General features: G+C 41.8%; 1 protein-coding gene across 1 annotated transcript; it reads right to left on the bottom strand.

The window, feature by feature from the left end:
• Positions 1-3,187: 3,187 nt before the first annotated feature.
• On the bottom strand, positions 3,188-15,292 carry zgc:111976 (uncharacterized protein LOC553663 homolog). Its single transcript, XM_038997246.1, has 18 exons — positions 15,286-15,292; positions 14,309-14,400; positions 8,061-8,136; positions 7,804-7,858; positions 7,400-7,532; positions 7,273-7,301; positions 7,068-7,139; positions 6,913-6,987; positions 6,683-6,759; positions 6,492-6,561; positions 6,301-6,408; positions 6,015-6,139; positions 5,707-5,825; positions 5,319-5,517; positions 5,020-5,115; positions 4,803-4,905; positions 4,313-4,646; positions 3,188-3,253 (listed from the first exon to the last, which is right to left on the bottom strand). The coding sequence occupies exons 1-18, from the start codon at positions 15,290-15,292 to the stop codon at positions 3,188-3,190; spliced, it is 1,836 nt and encodes a 611-aa protein (XP_038853174.1).
• Positions 15,293-18,580: the final 3,288 nt, after the last annotated feature.

The following is an 18,580-nucleotide window of genomic DNA, read 5'->3' as shown; positions in this document are numbered from 1 at the left end:
GGTAACACTTTACTTGATATTCAGCGTCATTACACGTTATGACACGGTCATAACCATGCCATAATATGTCTTAACAGCTGACATAACCTGTTATAATATGGTCATAACACTGTCATGACCCACATTTTTACAGCTGTTGTGACATATATTGCGTAATTTTATGGCTGGTTATGACGCCTGCATAAGAATAAAACCTGAACATGGTTTCAGCCTAGCTCAGTGCTTGCTGTGGTGGTGAGGCAGCAAGCGGGAAAATACGGAGCGTAAGGGTTGGTAAAGTTCTCTAGTTGCGCAGTGATTGGCTCAGTGTTCTGTCACTCATGGGGACTCTACAGGTAGAGCTTGAAAATTCAAGCCCCTTGGGTGCTGCAATAGTTACATTAGAAGTTCCCATCCAAGAAGGCTCAAGGTCATCACCTTAGCTTTGATTGGACTGATCATGTCAACATCATACTTTCAAAATCTTAGCTACCAAGCTAGTAGTCATCATCATGAATCAAGTCGACAATCTAATGGCAAATCCTTTTCACTCCTTGCTATATGAAGAGAAATAATGAAGAGAAATAATAGATAAAACGCATCGGTGCTCATGGGCCATAAATATATATCTTTTTTACCTTTATTTAACTAGGCAAGTCAGTTAAGAACAAATTCTTATGTTCAATGACAGCCTAGGAACAGTGGGTTAACTGCCTTGTTCAGGTGCAAAACGACAGCTTTTTACCTTCTCAGCTCGGGGATTCGATCTTGCAACCTTTCAGTTACAAGTCCAAAGCTCTAACCACTAGGCTACCTGTCGCCATTACACAACAAACATTACACAACAATTTGGAAATCGCAAATTCATCAATGAGTGGTTTGGAAGGAATCAGTGGCTAACTGCAAGCATTGCAATCCCTAGCCTGCTATTCAGTGGAGTGGGTGTGTTGTCCAAGTCTAGGTCTAAGGGTCTCTTTTCCAAGCTTAAAAGGATAAACATTCAAAGTGGGCCATGCTGTCAATCCAGCATGACTTCTGCCGCGCTCAAAACAACTGGAAACTCGGACCTGGGAAATCTCAGACTTCAGTGAATTCAAGACAACTGGGGACTCAAAAAAAAGAGCTCCGACTGGGAAAAAATGTTTTGAACGGTCATCCAACTCAGAATTGGAAGTCAGGAACTCGGGCCTCTTTCTAGAGCTCCGATCTGAAGATCCCTGACGTCATCATGATTCAACCTTGTTATTTCCTAGTTGTCTTGAAAGCACCATACATCCAGAGAATGCGAAACTTTGACGACAAAGTTCGATGACAAAACTTTACTCACGAAGGACCGCAGCGTCACCTTCCTGTTAAAGTGAGCACAGCACAACAAGGTGAGTTCAAAAATGTCTTGTATGTTGCTTCATAAATGATTTAATATGCAAGGGAGATATGTATACTGTAGCTAATACTAACTGTATGTTGTGTAGTAAGCTGTTAGTAGCCCATGTGCCTTTCCCCTTATAACTTAGCCTACTGTTCTGACTTGGTGGTGCACCTGTAGCACCACCAAGTAGCCTGTTTTAGAGAAATGTCATCATCAAATATTGTAAGAGCTTTAATTGTCTGCTTATATGCCCCCTTTATTTTCCTACGATTCTGACTTGGTGTACAGGTAGAATACTGTAAGAACGGCCCATGTTCTGAATTCTATCGCTGTACATTTCAAAAGTGCTAAACAAATAGTTATATTGACTACGTCCGTCCTAGCTCGCTCATTGTCTTAATCGAAATTACGGATTGCCTCAACCGCTCGTCGTCCCATTATGCCATAGTTTGTACATTTCAATCGTCAGTAGAAACCAAATTTGATTAAGCAAGTCAGCCATATCAGCAGTTTTTTAAATTCAGTAAACTGTTTCGCTGCCAGACAAGGCTCCGCTGATAGCCAGGTGTAGCAGTGGTAAGGTGTTGGGACAGCTTTATGTAGTCCCTAACAGTTTGTGGTCAGCATTTGTCACCATTACATGCTGACCAGACTGGACACGTCGCAAAATAAATTTAGAAATCCATGTTATTCAATTATTGCACCCACACTGCTCGCGTGCGCCAATGAGCGTCTGCATTGCCAAGGGCTAAAATAGAACTCCTTTCTATTTCTGACGCAGATCGCACTGAAAGTCTCTCGCATCTCCTCATTGGTTATACCCACGTGGGTGATTGAAAGATGAACTGTTGCCGGTCGTCGTGGTAATACTATGAAATTTTAGATGGACCATCATATAAGTTCAAAGATGAAAAAGCCTGGAAGGAGGAGAGATGACTAGAAACGATTCGGTTGGCCGTTTTATGTGTGGATTAATTGTCTGGGTAGAGGACCTTGTGCATTTCAGGTAAAATAACAACTCAATGTTTATATCCCAGGACAAATTAGCTAGCAACAGCAAGCTAGCTAAATAGGACAAATTAGCTAGCAAGAGCAAGCTAATTAGCCATACGTGTTTAATGCTTTTCGACCTGTCCCCAAATTAATGTCATTGGTTCGGAGTTTGTTTTGATATTTTAACCTGCGTGTCATGATCGCGTCTGGTGTAGGTGGACAAAATACATTTATGCACGATTGCGCACGCACGCAGCCGGTTTCGGTTCCGTGTTATAGTGCAAGTAATGTATTATTTAGTGTTGTGGCTTTGCTGGTATGCATTATAAATCTCACCCCACCAAGACTTACATGCTAAAATCACCACTGGGTTATGGTATGGGCAGGCATAAACTAGGGACAACACCATTGCATTTTATTGATGGCAATTTGAATGCACAGAAATACCATGACGAGATCCTGAGGCCCGTTGTCAGGCCCATTCTTCTGTGCATGGATTCTACATGGTGTCAGAAATTTTCAATTGGTATCAAGAGACCTAACGTGCGCCAGGAAAACAATCCCCACACCACCGCCGTGTTGGTGATTGCATGCCCACTGGAGCTGCTTCTTGTTTTTACCTGATAGGAGTGGAACCCGGTGTGCTCATCTGTTGCAATAGCCCATCCAGTTGTAGGTTCCAAGATGCCGTTCTGCACACTAGTGTTGTACTGCGCCGTTATTTTTCTGTTTGTGGCCCGCCTGTTAGCTTTCACGATTCTTGCTCTTTTCCTCCGATCTCTTTTCGCCCACAGGACTGCCGCTGACTGGATGTTTTTTTATTTGTCGCACCATTCTCGGTAAATCCTAGACACTATTCTGCATGAAAAGCCCAGGATGGCGGCCGTTTCTGAGGTACTGGACCCGGCACGCCTGGCAACAATGAATATACCAAGCTCAAAGTCACTTAGGTCACAAATTTTTGCCCATTCTTACATTCAATCGAGCAGTAACTGAATGCCTCGATGCCTATTTTATATAGCATGCCACCGCCACGTGACTCACGTCTGTCTGTAGGAGCGATCTATTTTCATGAACGGGGTGGTGTACCTAATAAACTGTCTAGTAAGTTTGTGTGTATAGTAATGTATGCATTGAAGTCTATGTTACTAAATTAAGTAGTTGTCTAATGTATTTTGGGTGTAAGTAGTTGTCTAATGTATTTTGGGTGTCGGACCACAGGAAGATTAGCTGTCGCCATTTGCTAATGGGGATTTCTTTTTTAATCTACTTGATTTTTGTCTGTCTGAAGGGCTCAAATGCCAAGCCCCCAAACCTTTTACAGCCAACCATTGCTGCCGCACTGGAATGCGCACCAAGAATGTGTTCTACATCCTTCATTTAAGAGTTTTACTGACACATTTATATGCGAGAGTGAGAGGTAAATAAACAAATAAAAGGCAACTGCAGCCAATACCATAAAAACAGTTGTAACTAACAGGTCCTCTGGTCTGAGAATTGATACCTCCGCACACAATGATTGGTAGAGAGAGGAGTTATTAGAAATACACACTATATTCATATTGTGGTTTAAAGCAATTACAAATACATGCACAGTGTATGCTACGGTCTAAGATTGACATGTCATAAATTAGAGTAATATGTGAAGTTTAACACGCTGACGTCTGAAGCCCACTAACAAAGTAAAACAGTGCTAAGGGCTTGCTTATTTGCTAAAATATGTTTTGGCAGGGACAGTTATAAGCAGTACAATTACTTTATATTAAAGTAATTATAGTTTAAAAGCCTATTATGCTGATGTGACAGCTACCTCAAAACTACTAATAGGTCAAAAGACTCAGCTTTATTTTTTAGAACCATCCAATAAAAATATCACTTAAACATTTTAACCCCTTTGTGGGTCACGCATTAAACTGACTAGATAAGTTCTGGGAGATGGTTGTTGTGCATCCAATGTGAATACACACACACCGAGGCACAGGGGTAAGGGTTGGCAGTAGGGTTTGTATTGACTTCAGCAACAGACAGACAGAAGGCAGACTCTGCCTCCATTGGGGTGGTATCCGGCCCCATTGCATCCTGGGAGAACACGGCAGCGGTAGAGGGGGTAGTAGGGATGCCAATGGACTCCAGGCCAGAGCCAGAAGAGAGACTGCCGTCAGCCTCACAGGATATGGGGAGAGGAGAAGCAGGGCTGACATCTGCAGTGGATATGGTAGAGGAGCATGCAGGTAGAGGTTCTCCACAGGTCCTCTTGGACAGCCTCCGATTCAAGGCACGCATGGTCACAGGAATAGACATACATCTGAATCAGAAGAGCAAGACGATGAATATCGAAGACATGTAACCAACAACTCATTAAGTAAATACTTAGTGTAAGAATGTGGTCTCTGCCTAGAGACAAAATTAAGCAGTACGACTGAGAAATGATGGACCTAGTGGGAGAATACAAAAATCAAACCTCTTTAGGACTCTGGAGACGTATTCATCCATGGATTCTGACTCTGACCCCACTGCAAACAGACTGCAGGTGAGCTTCCGGGAGTCTGCCACATTCACCAGCACTGCAAGACAACAATACACCACACTAAACCCTGAGTAGAGAGCATGGAGTGTAACGTATTGCATTGTGATTCCACTAAACCGCCCCCTGCAGAGTAGAGATAACAAATACTCACAAACAGATAGAGAGTCACTGTCAGATAGGTGAAAGGTCACAGTAAGGCTGGAACCTGACTCAGGGAAGACCTCACAGTATAGGTCACACACTGGACCTAGAAAAAGGGGTTTGGTTATAGCCAGGTCAACAATGTTCTCTCATATGAACAGTTTGACATCCTTTTGATATAAGGATGCAACCATTCATCAGATTACTTAAGACACATTAGATACCAAACATGTAATAATTAAATAGTATTCTGTGACATTTGGGGATTGTAGGATTAGAACCCTGATGTATGCTCAGTTGCTTACTTACCTGGGCTGGGCCTGTGAGAGGTAATGCAGCTGGCCAGTAGAGTGTTAATTGCACACTGGTGGCGGAGCAGCTCCAGTAGGGCAGGGACATGGGCGGGGTGGGCAAAGGGTATGGTACTCATCAGCGCCCCCCTCAGAGCAGCTTCTTCCCATGCCGCCCCCGGCAGCACATAGCTGTGTATCTCTTTACCTGGGAGGGGCTGGATGGAGAAGACAGGTGTGTCAAAATGAATACCTTTGATGGAATGCTGAGTAGAAGAAAGTGGTGTAGGTCTTACTGTGCACAGCTGTCAATGATATAGTGCCAGTATGATATACGTTGTAGAGCAAAATGATAAGTCCATAAGCATTCAAATCCTGTTTTGGTTTAAGCATATATACACACAAACCACTAGAAAGTGGGCATCTTGGCCATCCCATGTTTTGTCGCCACCATTTTCCCCTAATAAGGTCATCATTAACTGGGGAAAAGGTGCCCACTGCAGGTCAGCATCAGCTATGGCAACATCTAGGAAACAGTAGCAGTTTGATCACAAGAAAGAAAGGGAGATACCTAGTCAGTTGTACAACAATGCGTTCAATTGAAATGTGTCTGGTATCATCCCAATGTGAATTACAGTGCAAGACGACCCATTTATTCACAGAAGACTATAAGCACAATTGAATCTTGCTAAAAGGATTATCAAAGCATACAAACCTGTAATTTGGCTGAGCTTCTCAACAAAGGAAGAGAGCATTGGTAGGGGTGGCTGCAGTTTGAGCTGGAAGCAGGCTGGCATCATTTCAGAGAGCACCTCACAGAGAGGACTGAACAATGGTAGACTGCAACAACAAAAAGCACAAACTCAAGCTCATTATTAACATAGCTGTCTTAAATTTGGGATTTCATCCTAATATGGGGAATTCCATGTTTTGCATTTAGAAAACCTCAGATATCAATGCATCATTTGAAAATAGTAATATAATGACATTGAGATAGTTACCCCTGGGCGTCAAGCTGAGGTGGCTGTGGGATGACAGATGCCATCTGGAGCTTGTGTGTAGAGTCAGTTGGCCCCACTGTCACCAAGGCCAACTGGCCAACACTGCCTCTCTCTGCAATCCCATAGCAGAAAACAGTACTTTTTTTTTTTAAAGAAGTAACATTCAAATGCAGTTGCGAATGTTCCAAAACATACCTGAATCAGACATCTCCAACAGAATGTCAGAAGGGCTGATGTAGTATTGGATAGTCATTGGGATACCTGAATAGGACAGACAAAAAAAAAGAAGCATATTTCTGTTAGTCATTGAGGGTCGAGCAGCTAAAGAAAAAAACTAGGGGCTTTCTGGCTAATGGTCTTGCTCCTTTTAGTAGTAACCTACCTTCGCTCCCTGCCGTAAGATAGCCAATCCTGCCATTGAGAATCATGTCCACTTGAAGATTGCACTCCCTCAGTGCTCTGAAAGGAGAAAAACATTTGTGAATATTTCAACACAATGGTATAGGATTTCATTCAAGACAATCTCTAGCTTATTGAATTCTCACAGCAAAATGCAGGAGTCACAATTCCTTCTCTATTCAACTTCGGGCATTCTAATTACATTTCACTAACCTTGGCAAATGGGATATCTTCTGTAGATCTTTCCCCAAGAACTGAAGGGCTGTGTAGACCTTGATCTTGGTCTCACTAAAAAATATTAGACTGGTTAAGCGGCATGATAACAGGCCAATGACATTGAATATCAACTAGTGGTAAAAAGGCAGTACTTGTCTCCAGGGATGTTGTACAGGGAGGAAAGGCCTTTCAGTTTCACTGAGAATTCTTCAAACTTCTTTGACCTGCGCAGTAATAAACAGATGGGGGTAATCTGAAGTGTCAACAATGTATACTTTGTTAGAACTTGGTAAAATAAATGTCAGGTGACCTCAGTTGACAAATTGTATTAGTCAGACCGTATGTATTACATCTTACTTTAGCAGTTGAAGAAGTGACTCGCTTGACTGTAACACACCAAAAAAAATTTGGCTTGAGTGACATGAGTAATTTCAAACATTACAAAATGTTTTCCTATATAGGAATGAAACAATCAGTCTAATACCAGAGGGGCTTCTCCGTGTTGGGCCAACTTGACGTCCTCCACCTCTCCCCCAGGCAGCAGTAGGACCTCTAGGTAGAACATGTCGGCTGTGAGGTAACAGGTTGTCTCAGTGGGGCTCAGGTGGGACCCCATCCTGTACAAGACAGAGGTCAAGGCTCAATAATGAGAAATGCCATTGCAAACACCAAGAGCGCGATGGAGGTTATTTAGTGTATAGCATCAAATGAATTCCATACTGTACAGGCCTAAGAATCTTTCGATCCAAAAATCAGGAAACTCAAAAGATGCTGCACTGATTTGGAGCATTCAACATGGGTAGAGGTCCCTGGATTATCCAGTAGAGGGACACAAAGTCTAGGCATTATATTACCGAATGAAAACAGATTACAAAATCATCATATTACCCTCTCTGTTTGGCTATTATCTCCAACCGTGATACCATGGCGCTCAAAGACGACACTAGAACAGAAAACGGTTTGGGAAATGTTTCATAAACAGTTATAATTTGAGTGAAGTGACCATACAACAAATAGCAGGCAACAATCATAACTCTGCATGATGACCTTCAACTGGAATGGAGTGCATTGCAACAGATACTAGTCTATGCAGAAGGTTGAATTTAGCTGATGTTGTGAATACAAATAGCTCATGTTTTGTTTACCAGTCAGTGCTTCATGGAGTATTTTCAGACACCTAATCAGTGGTTCACAGGGTTTGGTGTCACCTCTCGATTTGTCCTATAAAAATACAGATGATGACATTTTTGGAGCAGCTCAAGTATCCTGAGAGAAAGCACTTACTACATACTATGACAGAGTTTGAGAAGGCGCATCTCTTGAGAGTCTTTAGGAACTGAATGAACTTAGGGCTTAAGACTGAGCAGCATTGTTGAGGGCAGACATCTAGATGGCCCAGGCCCAACTCCAGCTGCCTTATCCCCTCGGACCGCACATCCCTGTCCGCCCAACAACCACTCTCAACCCCACCCCCAACAGGCCCTGGAGACTGACTGCTGCCAAGCTGAACTTCTTTCCGGGGCCACACAACACAATCATCCCCAGTCGTGGAGTGCAACTGGACAATGGCCATGGATGGATCAGGATAGATTCGTCACATCCGAGTCCAGAAAGCAGTGTCCAACTGACACAATTCCAAAAACCTTTCAGCCCATTCTAAAACGACAAACAAGAGCTTTTCAATTGTACCCCCACTGACGTTGAATCTACACAATGATAGTTCTGGGTAATGTGTTGGGAAGGGGGTGGCACTTAATATTGGAAATGATTCCTGTTGGTGACAGATCATACCAGTTACTCAGTCAAATAAGGGACCAGTTGTTTATGTAGAGTTATACTAATCTGGCTAAAATCATCTTGGAATGCCAACATCTGGAAGGCATTTCAAGTCTTGTGGCTGAACGGTCACGGATGTTTCTCCTCAAAACAAGTTTGGTGAAACATTAGCCCAAGATGTACTGTTAAGGAGTGAAGGCTAGCCTACTCCATTAACATCCAAGACCCTTCCTTATATGTAATGGTCAGAGGTAAACTGGCTCTGGCAGCCAACTACGCCATCTAAACGTGAATCGATTCTTAATCGCGATACGGTTCTGGAAACATAAGGCCCTCTACTTTCAAATTGAAAAGCAGATCGTTTTAACCCCCGCAGCAAAATGTGTCCGGGGGCATGCCCCCCAGGATATTTTTGGGGTAGAATGACTGAGGTCACAGACATTCTACTCCAAAATGTATGAAAATGTAATTATGTTGACAATATCAAAAGATAGAACTGATGAGAGCCACTGCACTGTAGGGAGATGAGGAGCAAGTGGTGTCTGTGTGATCGTGGCTCTCATTTGCACCACTGCTCATTCTGTTTGCTACAAATAGCCTATACATTGTAACTTGTCATTGATCTTAAAATGGATAGTATGTGTTTTTTTGGCAATTAAGCCCTTTTAATCTGACTCGGTAAGTAAAAACTCACGGATACCATTTGTCTATGCGTGCAGTTGGAAGGAAGTTGAAGGTAGTTTTGCCAGCCATTTCTAACAAGCATTTCTACAGGAAGAGCTAGCATGCTAGCTGTTCCCATAGACTTCCAGTCATTGCGCCAACGCTAGGTAGTAACTTCCTTCAAACTGTGCGCAGAGACAATTATGGTATCCATGAGATCATCTGACTCAGGGTAAGTAGAAAAAGGCATAATTGCTGAAGTCTCGCACTATCCTTTTATAAGTATATCTCTCTGCAGAGAGATATACAAAACTCAGCAAAAAATAAATAAACGTCCCTTTTTCAGGACCCTGTCTTACAAAGATCATTCGTAAAAAATCCTTCTACTGACTCTGAAAAACACCAAAAGAAAGATGCCCAGGGTCCCTGCGCGAACGTGCCTTAGGCATGCTGCAAGGAGGCATGAGGACTGCAGATGTGGCCAGGACAAAAAATTGCAATGTCTGTACTGTGAGACGCCTAAGACAGCGCTACAGGGAGAAAGGATCGTCCTCGCATTGGCAGACCACGTGTAACACCTGCACAGGATCGATACATCCGAACGTCACACCTGCAGGACATGTACAGAATGGCAACAACAACTTCCCAAGTTACACCAGGAACACACAATCCTGCCATCAGTGCTCAGACTGTCTGCAATAGGCTGGACTGAGGGCTTGTAGGCCTGTTGTAAGGCAGGTCCTCAACAGACACCACCGGTAACAACGTCACCTATGGGCACAAACCCACAGTCGCTAGACCATACAGGACTGGCAATAAGTGCTCTTCTCTGACGAGTCGCGGTTTTGTCTCACCAAGGGTAATGTCGGATTCGCGTTTATTGTTGAAGTAATGAGCGTTACACCGAGGTCTGTACTCTGGAGGGGGATCGATTTGGAGGTGTAGGGTCCGTCATGATCTGGGGCGGTGTGTCACAGCATCATCGGACTGAGCTTGTTGTCATTGCAGGCAATCTCAACGCTGTGCGTTACAGGGAAGACAACCTCCCTCATGTGGTACCCTTCCTGCAGGCTCATCCTGACATGACCCACCAGCCATACTGCTTGTGACTTCCTGCAAGTCAGGAATGTCAGTGTTCTGCCATGGCCAGCAAAGAGCCTGGATATCAATCCCATTTAGCACATCTGGGACCTGTTGGATCATAGGGTGCGGGCTAGGGCCCTTCCCCCCAGAAATGTCCAGGAACTTGCAGGTGCCTTGGTGGAAGCGTGTGGTAACATCTCACAGCAAAAACTGGCAAAGCTGGTGCAGTACATGAGGAGATGCACAGCAGTACTTCATGCAGCTGGTGGCTACACCAGATACTGACTGTTACTTTTGACCCCAACTTTGTTCAGGGACACATTATTCAATTTCTGTTAGTCACATGTCTGTGGAACTTGTTCAGTTTATGTTTCAGTTGTTGAATCTTGTTATATACATACAAATATATACACATGATAAGTTTGCTGAAAATAATCGCAGTTGACAGTGAGAGGACATTTCTCTTTATGCTGAGTTTATATAACGTTCAAAAGTTTGGGGTCACTAACAAATGTACTTCTTTTTGAAAGAAAAATCAATTTTTTTGTCCATTAAAATAACAATTGACCAGACATACAGTGTAGACATTGTTAATGTTGTAAATGACTATTGTAGCTCGAAACAGCTGATTTTTAATGGAATATCTACATAGGCCCATTATCATCAACCATCACGCCTGTTTACCAAAGGCACGTTGTGTTAGCTAATCCAAGTTTATTATTTTAAAAGGCTAATTGATCATTAGAAACCCTTTTGCAATTATGTTAGCACAGACAAAAACTGTTCTGATTAAAGAAGCAATAAAACTGTCCTTCTTTAGACTAGTTGAGTATCTGGAGGAAGTCCTCAACTAGCAGCTTCATTAAATAGTACCCGCAAAACACTAGTCTCAACGTCAACAATGAAGAGACTACTCTGGGATGTTGGCCTTCTAGGCAGTTGCAAAGAAAAAGCCGTATCTCAGACTGGCCAATAAAAAGAAAAGATTAAGATGGCCAAAAGAACACCGCCAAGGCGGCCAGCATCCCGGAGTCACCTCTTCACAGTTAACGTTGAGACTGGTGTTTTGCAGGTACTATTTAATGAAGCTGCCAGTTGAGAACTTGTGAGGTGTCTGTTTCTCAAACTAGACACTAATGTACTTGTCCTCTTGCTCAGTTGTGCACCGGGGCCTCCCACTCTTTCTATTCTGGTTAGAGCCAGTTTGCGCTGTTCTGTGAAATGGAGTAGTACACAGCGTTGTACGAGATATTCAGTTTCTTGGCAATTTCTCGCATGGAATAGCCTTCATTTATCAGAACAAGAATAGACTGACGAGTTTCAGAAGAAAGTTCCTTGTTTCTGGACATTTTCAGCCTGTAATCGAACGCACAAATGTTGATGCTCCAAATACTGAACTAGTCTAAAGGCCAGTTTTATTGCTTCTTTAAATCAGCACAACAGTTTTCAGCTGTGATAACATAATTGCAAAAGGGTTTTATAATGATAAATTAGCCTTTTAAAATGAAAAAACTTGGATTAGCCAACACAACGTGCCATTGGTACACAGGAGTGATGGTTGCTGATAACGGGCCTCTGTACACCTATGTAGATATTCCATAAAAAAAATTTAAAAAAATTCTCCAGCTACAATAGTCATTTACAACTTTAACAATGTCTACACTGTATTTCTGATCAATTTTATGCTATTTCAAAAATAGCCTTTCTTTCAAAAACAAGGACATTTCTAAGTGACCCCAAACTTTTGAACGGTAGTGTATATTGATTTATTTACCATACTTTTGGGAGTGGTGTAAATTTAAATGACTATAGGGTAAACAATCAAATTTATTTATAAAGACCTTTTTACATCAGCCGATGTCACAAAGTGGTATACAGAAACGCAGCCTAAAACCCCAAACAGCAAGCAATGCTGAAGCTTCTGTTCACACTGATTAACGTGTAGACAGAGCGTGAGGACTGTTACACACATTGGCAGCACCGTTATAAAAGCTTCAACTGAGAACCAAGAGCTAGATGAAGTATTAGTCCATGTTCTGGATCGAGTTTGTATCTTGATCTAGCAGCAAAACACTAAACCAATGTTTAACTTATCTACCTGTTATCTACCAGTTCCCATGTCGGAGGGTATATCAGTGGTCAGTGGACGGTAGGGAATGCGTCGACGAGCTGTGCCCAGGAAATAATTCAATCCAATTGTTAGATGCTAACACCCCATCTCCATATCAAATCAAAGATTCCATGTTGTGTAGCATGCTGACCAGACACGTCGCGTGCATCGTAAAATAGATTTAGAAATCCATGTTATTCAATTATTGTGCCAACGAGCGTCTGCGTTGCCAATGGCTAAAATAGAACTCCTTTCTATTCCTGACGCAGATCGCGCTGAAAGTCCTGCCTCTCCCATCCCCTCATTGGTTTATAGAAGCAGGTACCCACGTGCCATCTCCTCATTGGTTGTACCCACGTGGGTGATTGAAAGATAAAATGTTTTGCCGGTTGTCCTGGTAAAAGTGTAGATGCCAATATCACCATATAATTTCACAGATGAAAAGCCTGGAAGGAGGAGAGATGACTAGAAATGATTCGGTTGGCCGTTTTATGTGTGGATAAATTGTCGGAGTAGAAGACCTTGTGCATTTCAGGTAAAATAACAACTCAATGTTTATATCCCAGGACAAATTAGCTAGCAACAGCAAGCTAGCTAAATAGGACAAATTAGCTAGCAAGTGCAAGCTAACTAGCTAAATCCCAAATTAATGTAATTGGTTCAGAGTTTGTTTTGATATTTTAACCTGCGTGTCGTGATCGCATTTGGTGTACGGGGACAAAATACATTTATGCACGATGGCGCACGCGCGCAGCCAGTTTGGGTTCCGTGTTATTGCCTTGGGAGCATACCTTCAGGATTGGGTTCGTGGCTCACATCCAACTTTTAGGTGCATACACCGCCACCTACTGTACTGGAGTGTGAGGTCAGTCATGGCCTACCTACATTCAATTCCGGTAATACAAAATTGGGAAAAAGGATAATTTCCCTGCCAACTATTAGCCCTCACTAAAAAATGTAAACCCCCACCCCATTCCACTATTTAATCCTACTCCAGGCCAATGGTCTGGGAGGACAGAACACTACCACTCAACCCCCCCTTGCAACTCTTTTGCAGTAAAACCTCACAACAACAAGTACTTCTTTGCAGCTGCCACCACAACCTCTATTTTCTGTGACTTACGTTCCATTTCTGCAGTGCAGTTGACAACAACGGCAATGAATGCTAAGAAACCCACATTATTCCCATTCCTCTCTGCGTACTCAGAGGAATCCTCTCAGGATCCCTCACTCTGTACCCATCTTCCTCTAACACGCATACTACTCTGATCCTGTAAACCTCAACCTGCCTTTCTCTCACCGGACACCTCCGATCTCCAGCCCCATGGGCACCCCCACAGCTTCCTCCACCGATACTACGCATCTTTTTGTCTCATGCCCTCCTGCACACATCTAGGAATCTCCCTCCTACACAATGCTGCAACAACTTTAGCTTGGCACCTAAAACACTAATATTTTCAGAACAAAAGCGCTAACAGGATAACTGACACATCCTAACTTGACCTTGTCAGGCAGACGTCTAACAATTGGATTCAATGATTTTCTACACGGGCACTGCTCAGCAAATGATGCATTACCAATTCACTGACATACCCTCTGACATGGGAAAAGTGTTGCCAAACAGGCACAGAAACAGATTGGTAAATAAATTGCATGGTGGGTTAGTGTTATATTGCTAGACTGAGAAACTCGGTCTTGAACCTGGGCTAGGTGAAACATGACATTGGAGGAACATTTCAGAAATATTTCACTAATACTTACCATACACCTGCGAACCAGTTTAAAGGTCTCATTCCATGTCTTTTCTGCATATTTTGAGTGCAGGTCAGAAATGAAGGACTTACGCCCAACCACTGATGGGCAGAAAATTAAGTGCTTAACATACAAATACATTGGATGGCGACATCAAACAGAAGACAGCAGACTGGAAATAACAATTGCCATTGTGTGAATGGGGTCAAAAACCAGGCTGAGCCTCTATTGGCTATATATCTGCGTTCAATTGCTTCCCTCAATTACAACATTTTGAATATTTACCTCGGTATTGCCCTCTCTGAATTACATTAGTTCGCTAAGCACTAGTCTGACTAAATCAGGTTGTAATGTTCAATTAGTTGGTATACACCCAAAACTAATGACTGCAAAACTGTGAAATTTTTGTTTAAAAGCCAGAATGTTGAATAAAATTATATTTGCGCTTATTCTAGCAGTTGGCTGTGCAGTTTGTCCTTCAGCCGCTCCCAATTTGAGACATATCCGCAGGAAAGTATGGATTACAATTTTTTTTTTGGTGCACAGTGCTGAAGTTGACATTTCTATCACTTGGCACATGCGTAAAACCATGTAAATAACTAATGATTTCAGTTAGTATGCATGCAACACGTACACACGTGTTTGCTCATGAACAAAGGCAGGTGTAAAAGATGGAAGTAGCCTACATGAACGCAATGCATGCAATCTAACTGAAGTCTGCAGGTGTATACATGGTTTTACGCATGTGCCAGATGATAGTAGACATTTCTACTTCAGTACCAGCGCTCTAAAAAGTTGGGTAAACAATAGTTTACCGTGGATATTTCGATCATCTGAAGGTCCAACACCACGGACAACCAGTAGACAAAGTTCAAATGTAATTTTATTAAACACTGTGGCTTGTGAGGAACGTTCACACGATGTTGCAGTCATTAGTTTCAGTCTGTATCAATTAATTTATCAGAATAGCCAAGCACATCTCTCACCTGCCATCTTCAATTATATCTTGAACCAGAAGTTGGTGCCCATGCGGTTTCAGAAAGAAAAAAACTGTCGCGTTTCCTCTAAAATAGGCCTACTCTGAAACAGGTCCAAAAAAAAAAAGTGTATGTGATGATACGCACAGAAAGAGCTCCATCAAGTGGGACATGACACCAATGATTTAAATACCCACAGTAGGTTACGATCAGGGGGAGCTGTTTTGAAGCCACTGATCCTCCATCTTGGCACACCCCCACCGGTGTGAAATATATTTTGGAAACTATAGAAATGCATTAGGGTAAAAAAAAAAAAAAAAAATGTTCAGTAATTATTTTAGACACCTTAATGTTTCAATTATATTTAATTTGACATTAAACAAAATGAGTACAATTTTTTACAATTTTTAAAAATATTTTATGTTACTGTCCTCAGTAAAACAAAACAAAAATACTTAAATACCCGGTATATGTAATTTTGTCCTTGAAACATTGAAATAATTCATTCAAACCTATGGAGGACTTCCTCATCTGGGGAGTGCCAATATGGCCTACCAGTGGCTTCAGACTCTCATTGGCCAATACATATTATTCACATCCAGGGTTTATATACATTATTGCATCAAGTTATTCCTTCTTTTAGCGCCAAACACAGACTGTTTGTTCATTTGTCTAACGATTTCAAGCGCATTCCAATTGTAACACTATTTAGGCTATTTAGAGACTATAAATTCAATTATTAGTCATTATTAATTTATACTCTAAATTAGAGTATAAATTGCATATCGCCAAACTGTCGCTTACTCACTGTGGATTGTTTGTAGACTGGATTGATTTACTGCAGATTGCTCACATACTGGTCACACCCACATAGTTATCCAGCAGGTGCAGGCACTTAATAATGTTCTATGTTTTTCTTTTTCTTTGGAATTTGATTGGCGGATTGCATCCAACTTTTAGGTGAGGTCAGTCACGGCCTACCCACATTAAGTTATCTTCATTAGGCGTGTTCTATGTTGAGCGGTGTGTTTCCTAATATCTATATCCCGTAAAGATGCCCTAGGTAGAAATTGCTACGCCTTTTCCTGGCTGCTAAAATTGTAATAGTTTCCCTAATTTCAATTTATGTGACAAAACAAGCAAGTATAGTTTAGAAAATCATTGTACCATCTAAACCACTGTGAAATATATTTTCCAAAACCAAAAATATTGTATTTTCAGCTGTTTGAAGCTGTTGTACAAAACGGAAAGTAAAACATGCAAATGAAATTTAAGAACAGGAAGCATAGAAATAATGCACATAGAACAGTTCTACTGCTTCTTAAACTTGCTTTCAATGAGAATGACAGAACTATATGCTTTCAATGAGAATGACAGATCTTCAACACAGATTTCTATGTGAATTTAGTGGGTTGCCCAAAAAGTTACATATTGCAGCATTAAATATTTATGTGATATTATGTCCTGATATTGTTAAATGTAATAGCCTTTGCATTGACCATTGATACAATAACTATTGAGAAGTATTGATTATTTTGTGAAATATTAATGTTAAATGATGAAATTACAGTTTATGTGCATTTTGGATTATCACAGTGTTAGGCTTTAATACTTTGGAATTTTGGTAAAGATGTCCTTTATCTACTTCCCCAGAGTCAGACGAACTCATGGATACCATTTTTATGTCTCTGTGTCCAGTATGTTAGCGTTCGCTCGCGAACCTACCTCTAGCTTCCTTCATGCTGGACACAGAGACATAAAAATGTAATCCACTTGTTCATCTGACTCTGGGGAGGTAGAGAAAGGGCCTCAATGCCAAAATCCCGAAGTATCCCTCTAGCCTGTTTTGGTCGATACTTGGGGTGCGTTCAGCAGGAAACAACGGTTTGCAACGTCCAGATATAAATATGTTATGTAAGCTAGAACAAACATGCCTCACTGACCATTTAGGCTATGTTGACACAGACAGCCCAATTCTATTATTTCTTTAGCTAATTGGTCTTTTAGTGGCCTCCGTCTTGACGCTGGAGAGACATTAAGGTTTTAAAGTTAATTTCCTGCAATTCTAGATATTTTGCCATGGGGCAGAGATAATATTCACAATTTTAAATCTAATTTCCTGCAATTCTACACATCACAAGGATGGTGAAGAAGGCGTTGGGAAAAGTGGATGCAGTCAAAGTAACCAGGAGTGGTATGTTGTTGATATTGTGTGTATCTAAAGAGCAAAAGGAACGTGTAGTGTGGCTCGCAAAGTTATCGGTGCATGAAGTGGACAGCTTTGATATCCGGAGCAGGGCACAGGTAAAAGGTGTTATCTCTGGCGTCCCGTTGGATATTGATAATCAATATCTTAGGCAAAGAATTACAGGAGTAGTTAATGCACGTTGATTGAGCCGTATGGATAATACTAAAAAGGAGCAAAGTGTATCTCTATTATTGATGTTTGATGAAGAGTATCTACCATCCTATGTAAATCTGGGCTATATAAGAGCGTTTGTGCAATACAAGAAATGTACAAAGTTTGGCCACGTGTCAAATGTTTGCAGGCGGAAGGAATACGTTATTGAACGGTCTGTGAATGTAAAATGTTGCAACTGTGGTGGGGATCATATTCCCGAATTCCCTGAGTGCCGTGAAAGACGTCGATGTGTCAAGGATCATGGCTGTAAAGCACATCTCCTATGTGGAGGCGGTGAAGAGAGTTGAAGGGGCAAGAGGCCACAGTTCTGAAGAAGATATGGCGGTGGATGCACTGCAACCAGTTGCAAATGGTATACCTCAGTCAAGTTATCTAGATACATTTAGTGTGAAGAAGGTGGATTTTGTAGCATTTATAGCCTCAGTTATTAATTGTACTGCACAAATGTCCAAGAAGCCCAAGCAGCTGAACATCATTATAGCTGCAGCTGAGAAGTTTTTGGCCTCCAAGACTTCCCGGCAGAAGCACTGCAAGGACTACTGTCGCCAGAAAATGTCCCGCCCTCACAGGATCCTTCTGAGCCTGTGTATGGACTTGATTATAACAGAAAAGCAAGCAGATTCATATTGTATGGAATTGTTATATATTTATTTGATCTTTACCCGGCATTATTTCCTTTTTGGGATCTTTATTATCCACCTGTACAGTAGGTGGTGGAATGCACATATAATTGTGGCGTACGCCATTATACCAAAGAAGAGGTGGTCGGATTGGTGAAGTGTGTAGAGTTGAACCATAGTTTGGGGAATGGGAAATGGTGGCGAGTAGTGCGGACGGAATGGAGAAAAAGTTGGTGAAGCATCAGCTGTGCTGGAATGCGAA

The sequence above is a fragment of the Salvelinus namaycush genome, chromosome 7 (genome assembly GCF_016432855.1).
Source record: "Salvelinus namaycush isolate Seneca chromosome 7, SaNama_1.0, whole genome shotgun sequence".
In the NCBI taxonomy this organism is placed as follows: domain Eukaryota; kingdom Metazoa; phylum Chordata; class Actinopteri; order Salmoniformes; family Salmonidae; genus Salvelinus; species Salvelinus namaycush.
Note: the sequence above shows the minus strand (reverse complement) of the source record. Positions and strands in the feature narration are given on the sequence as shown.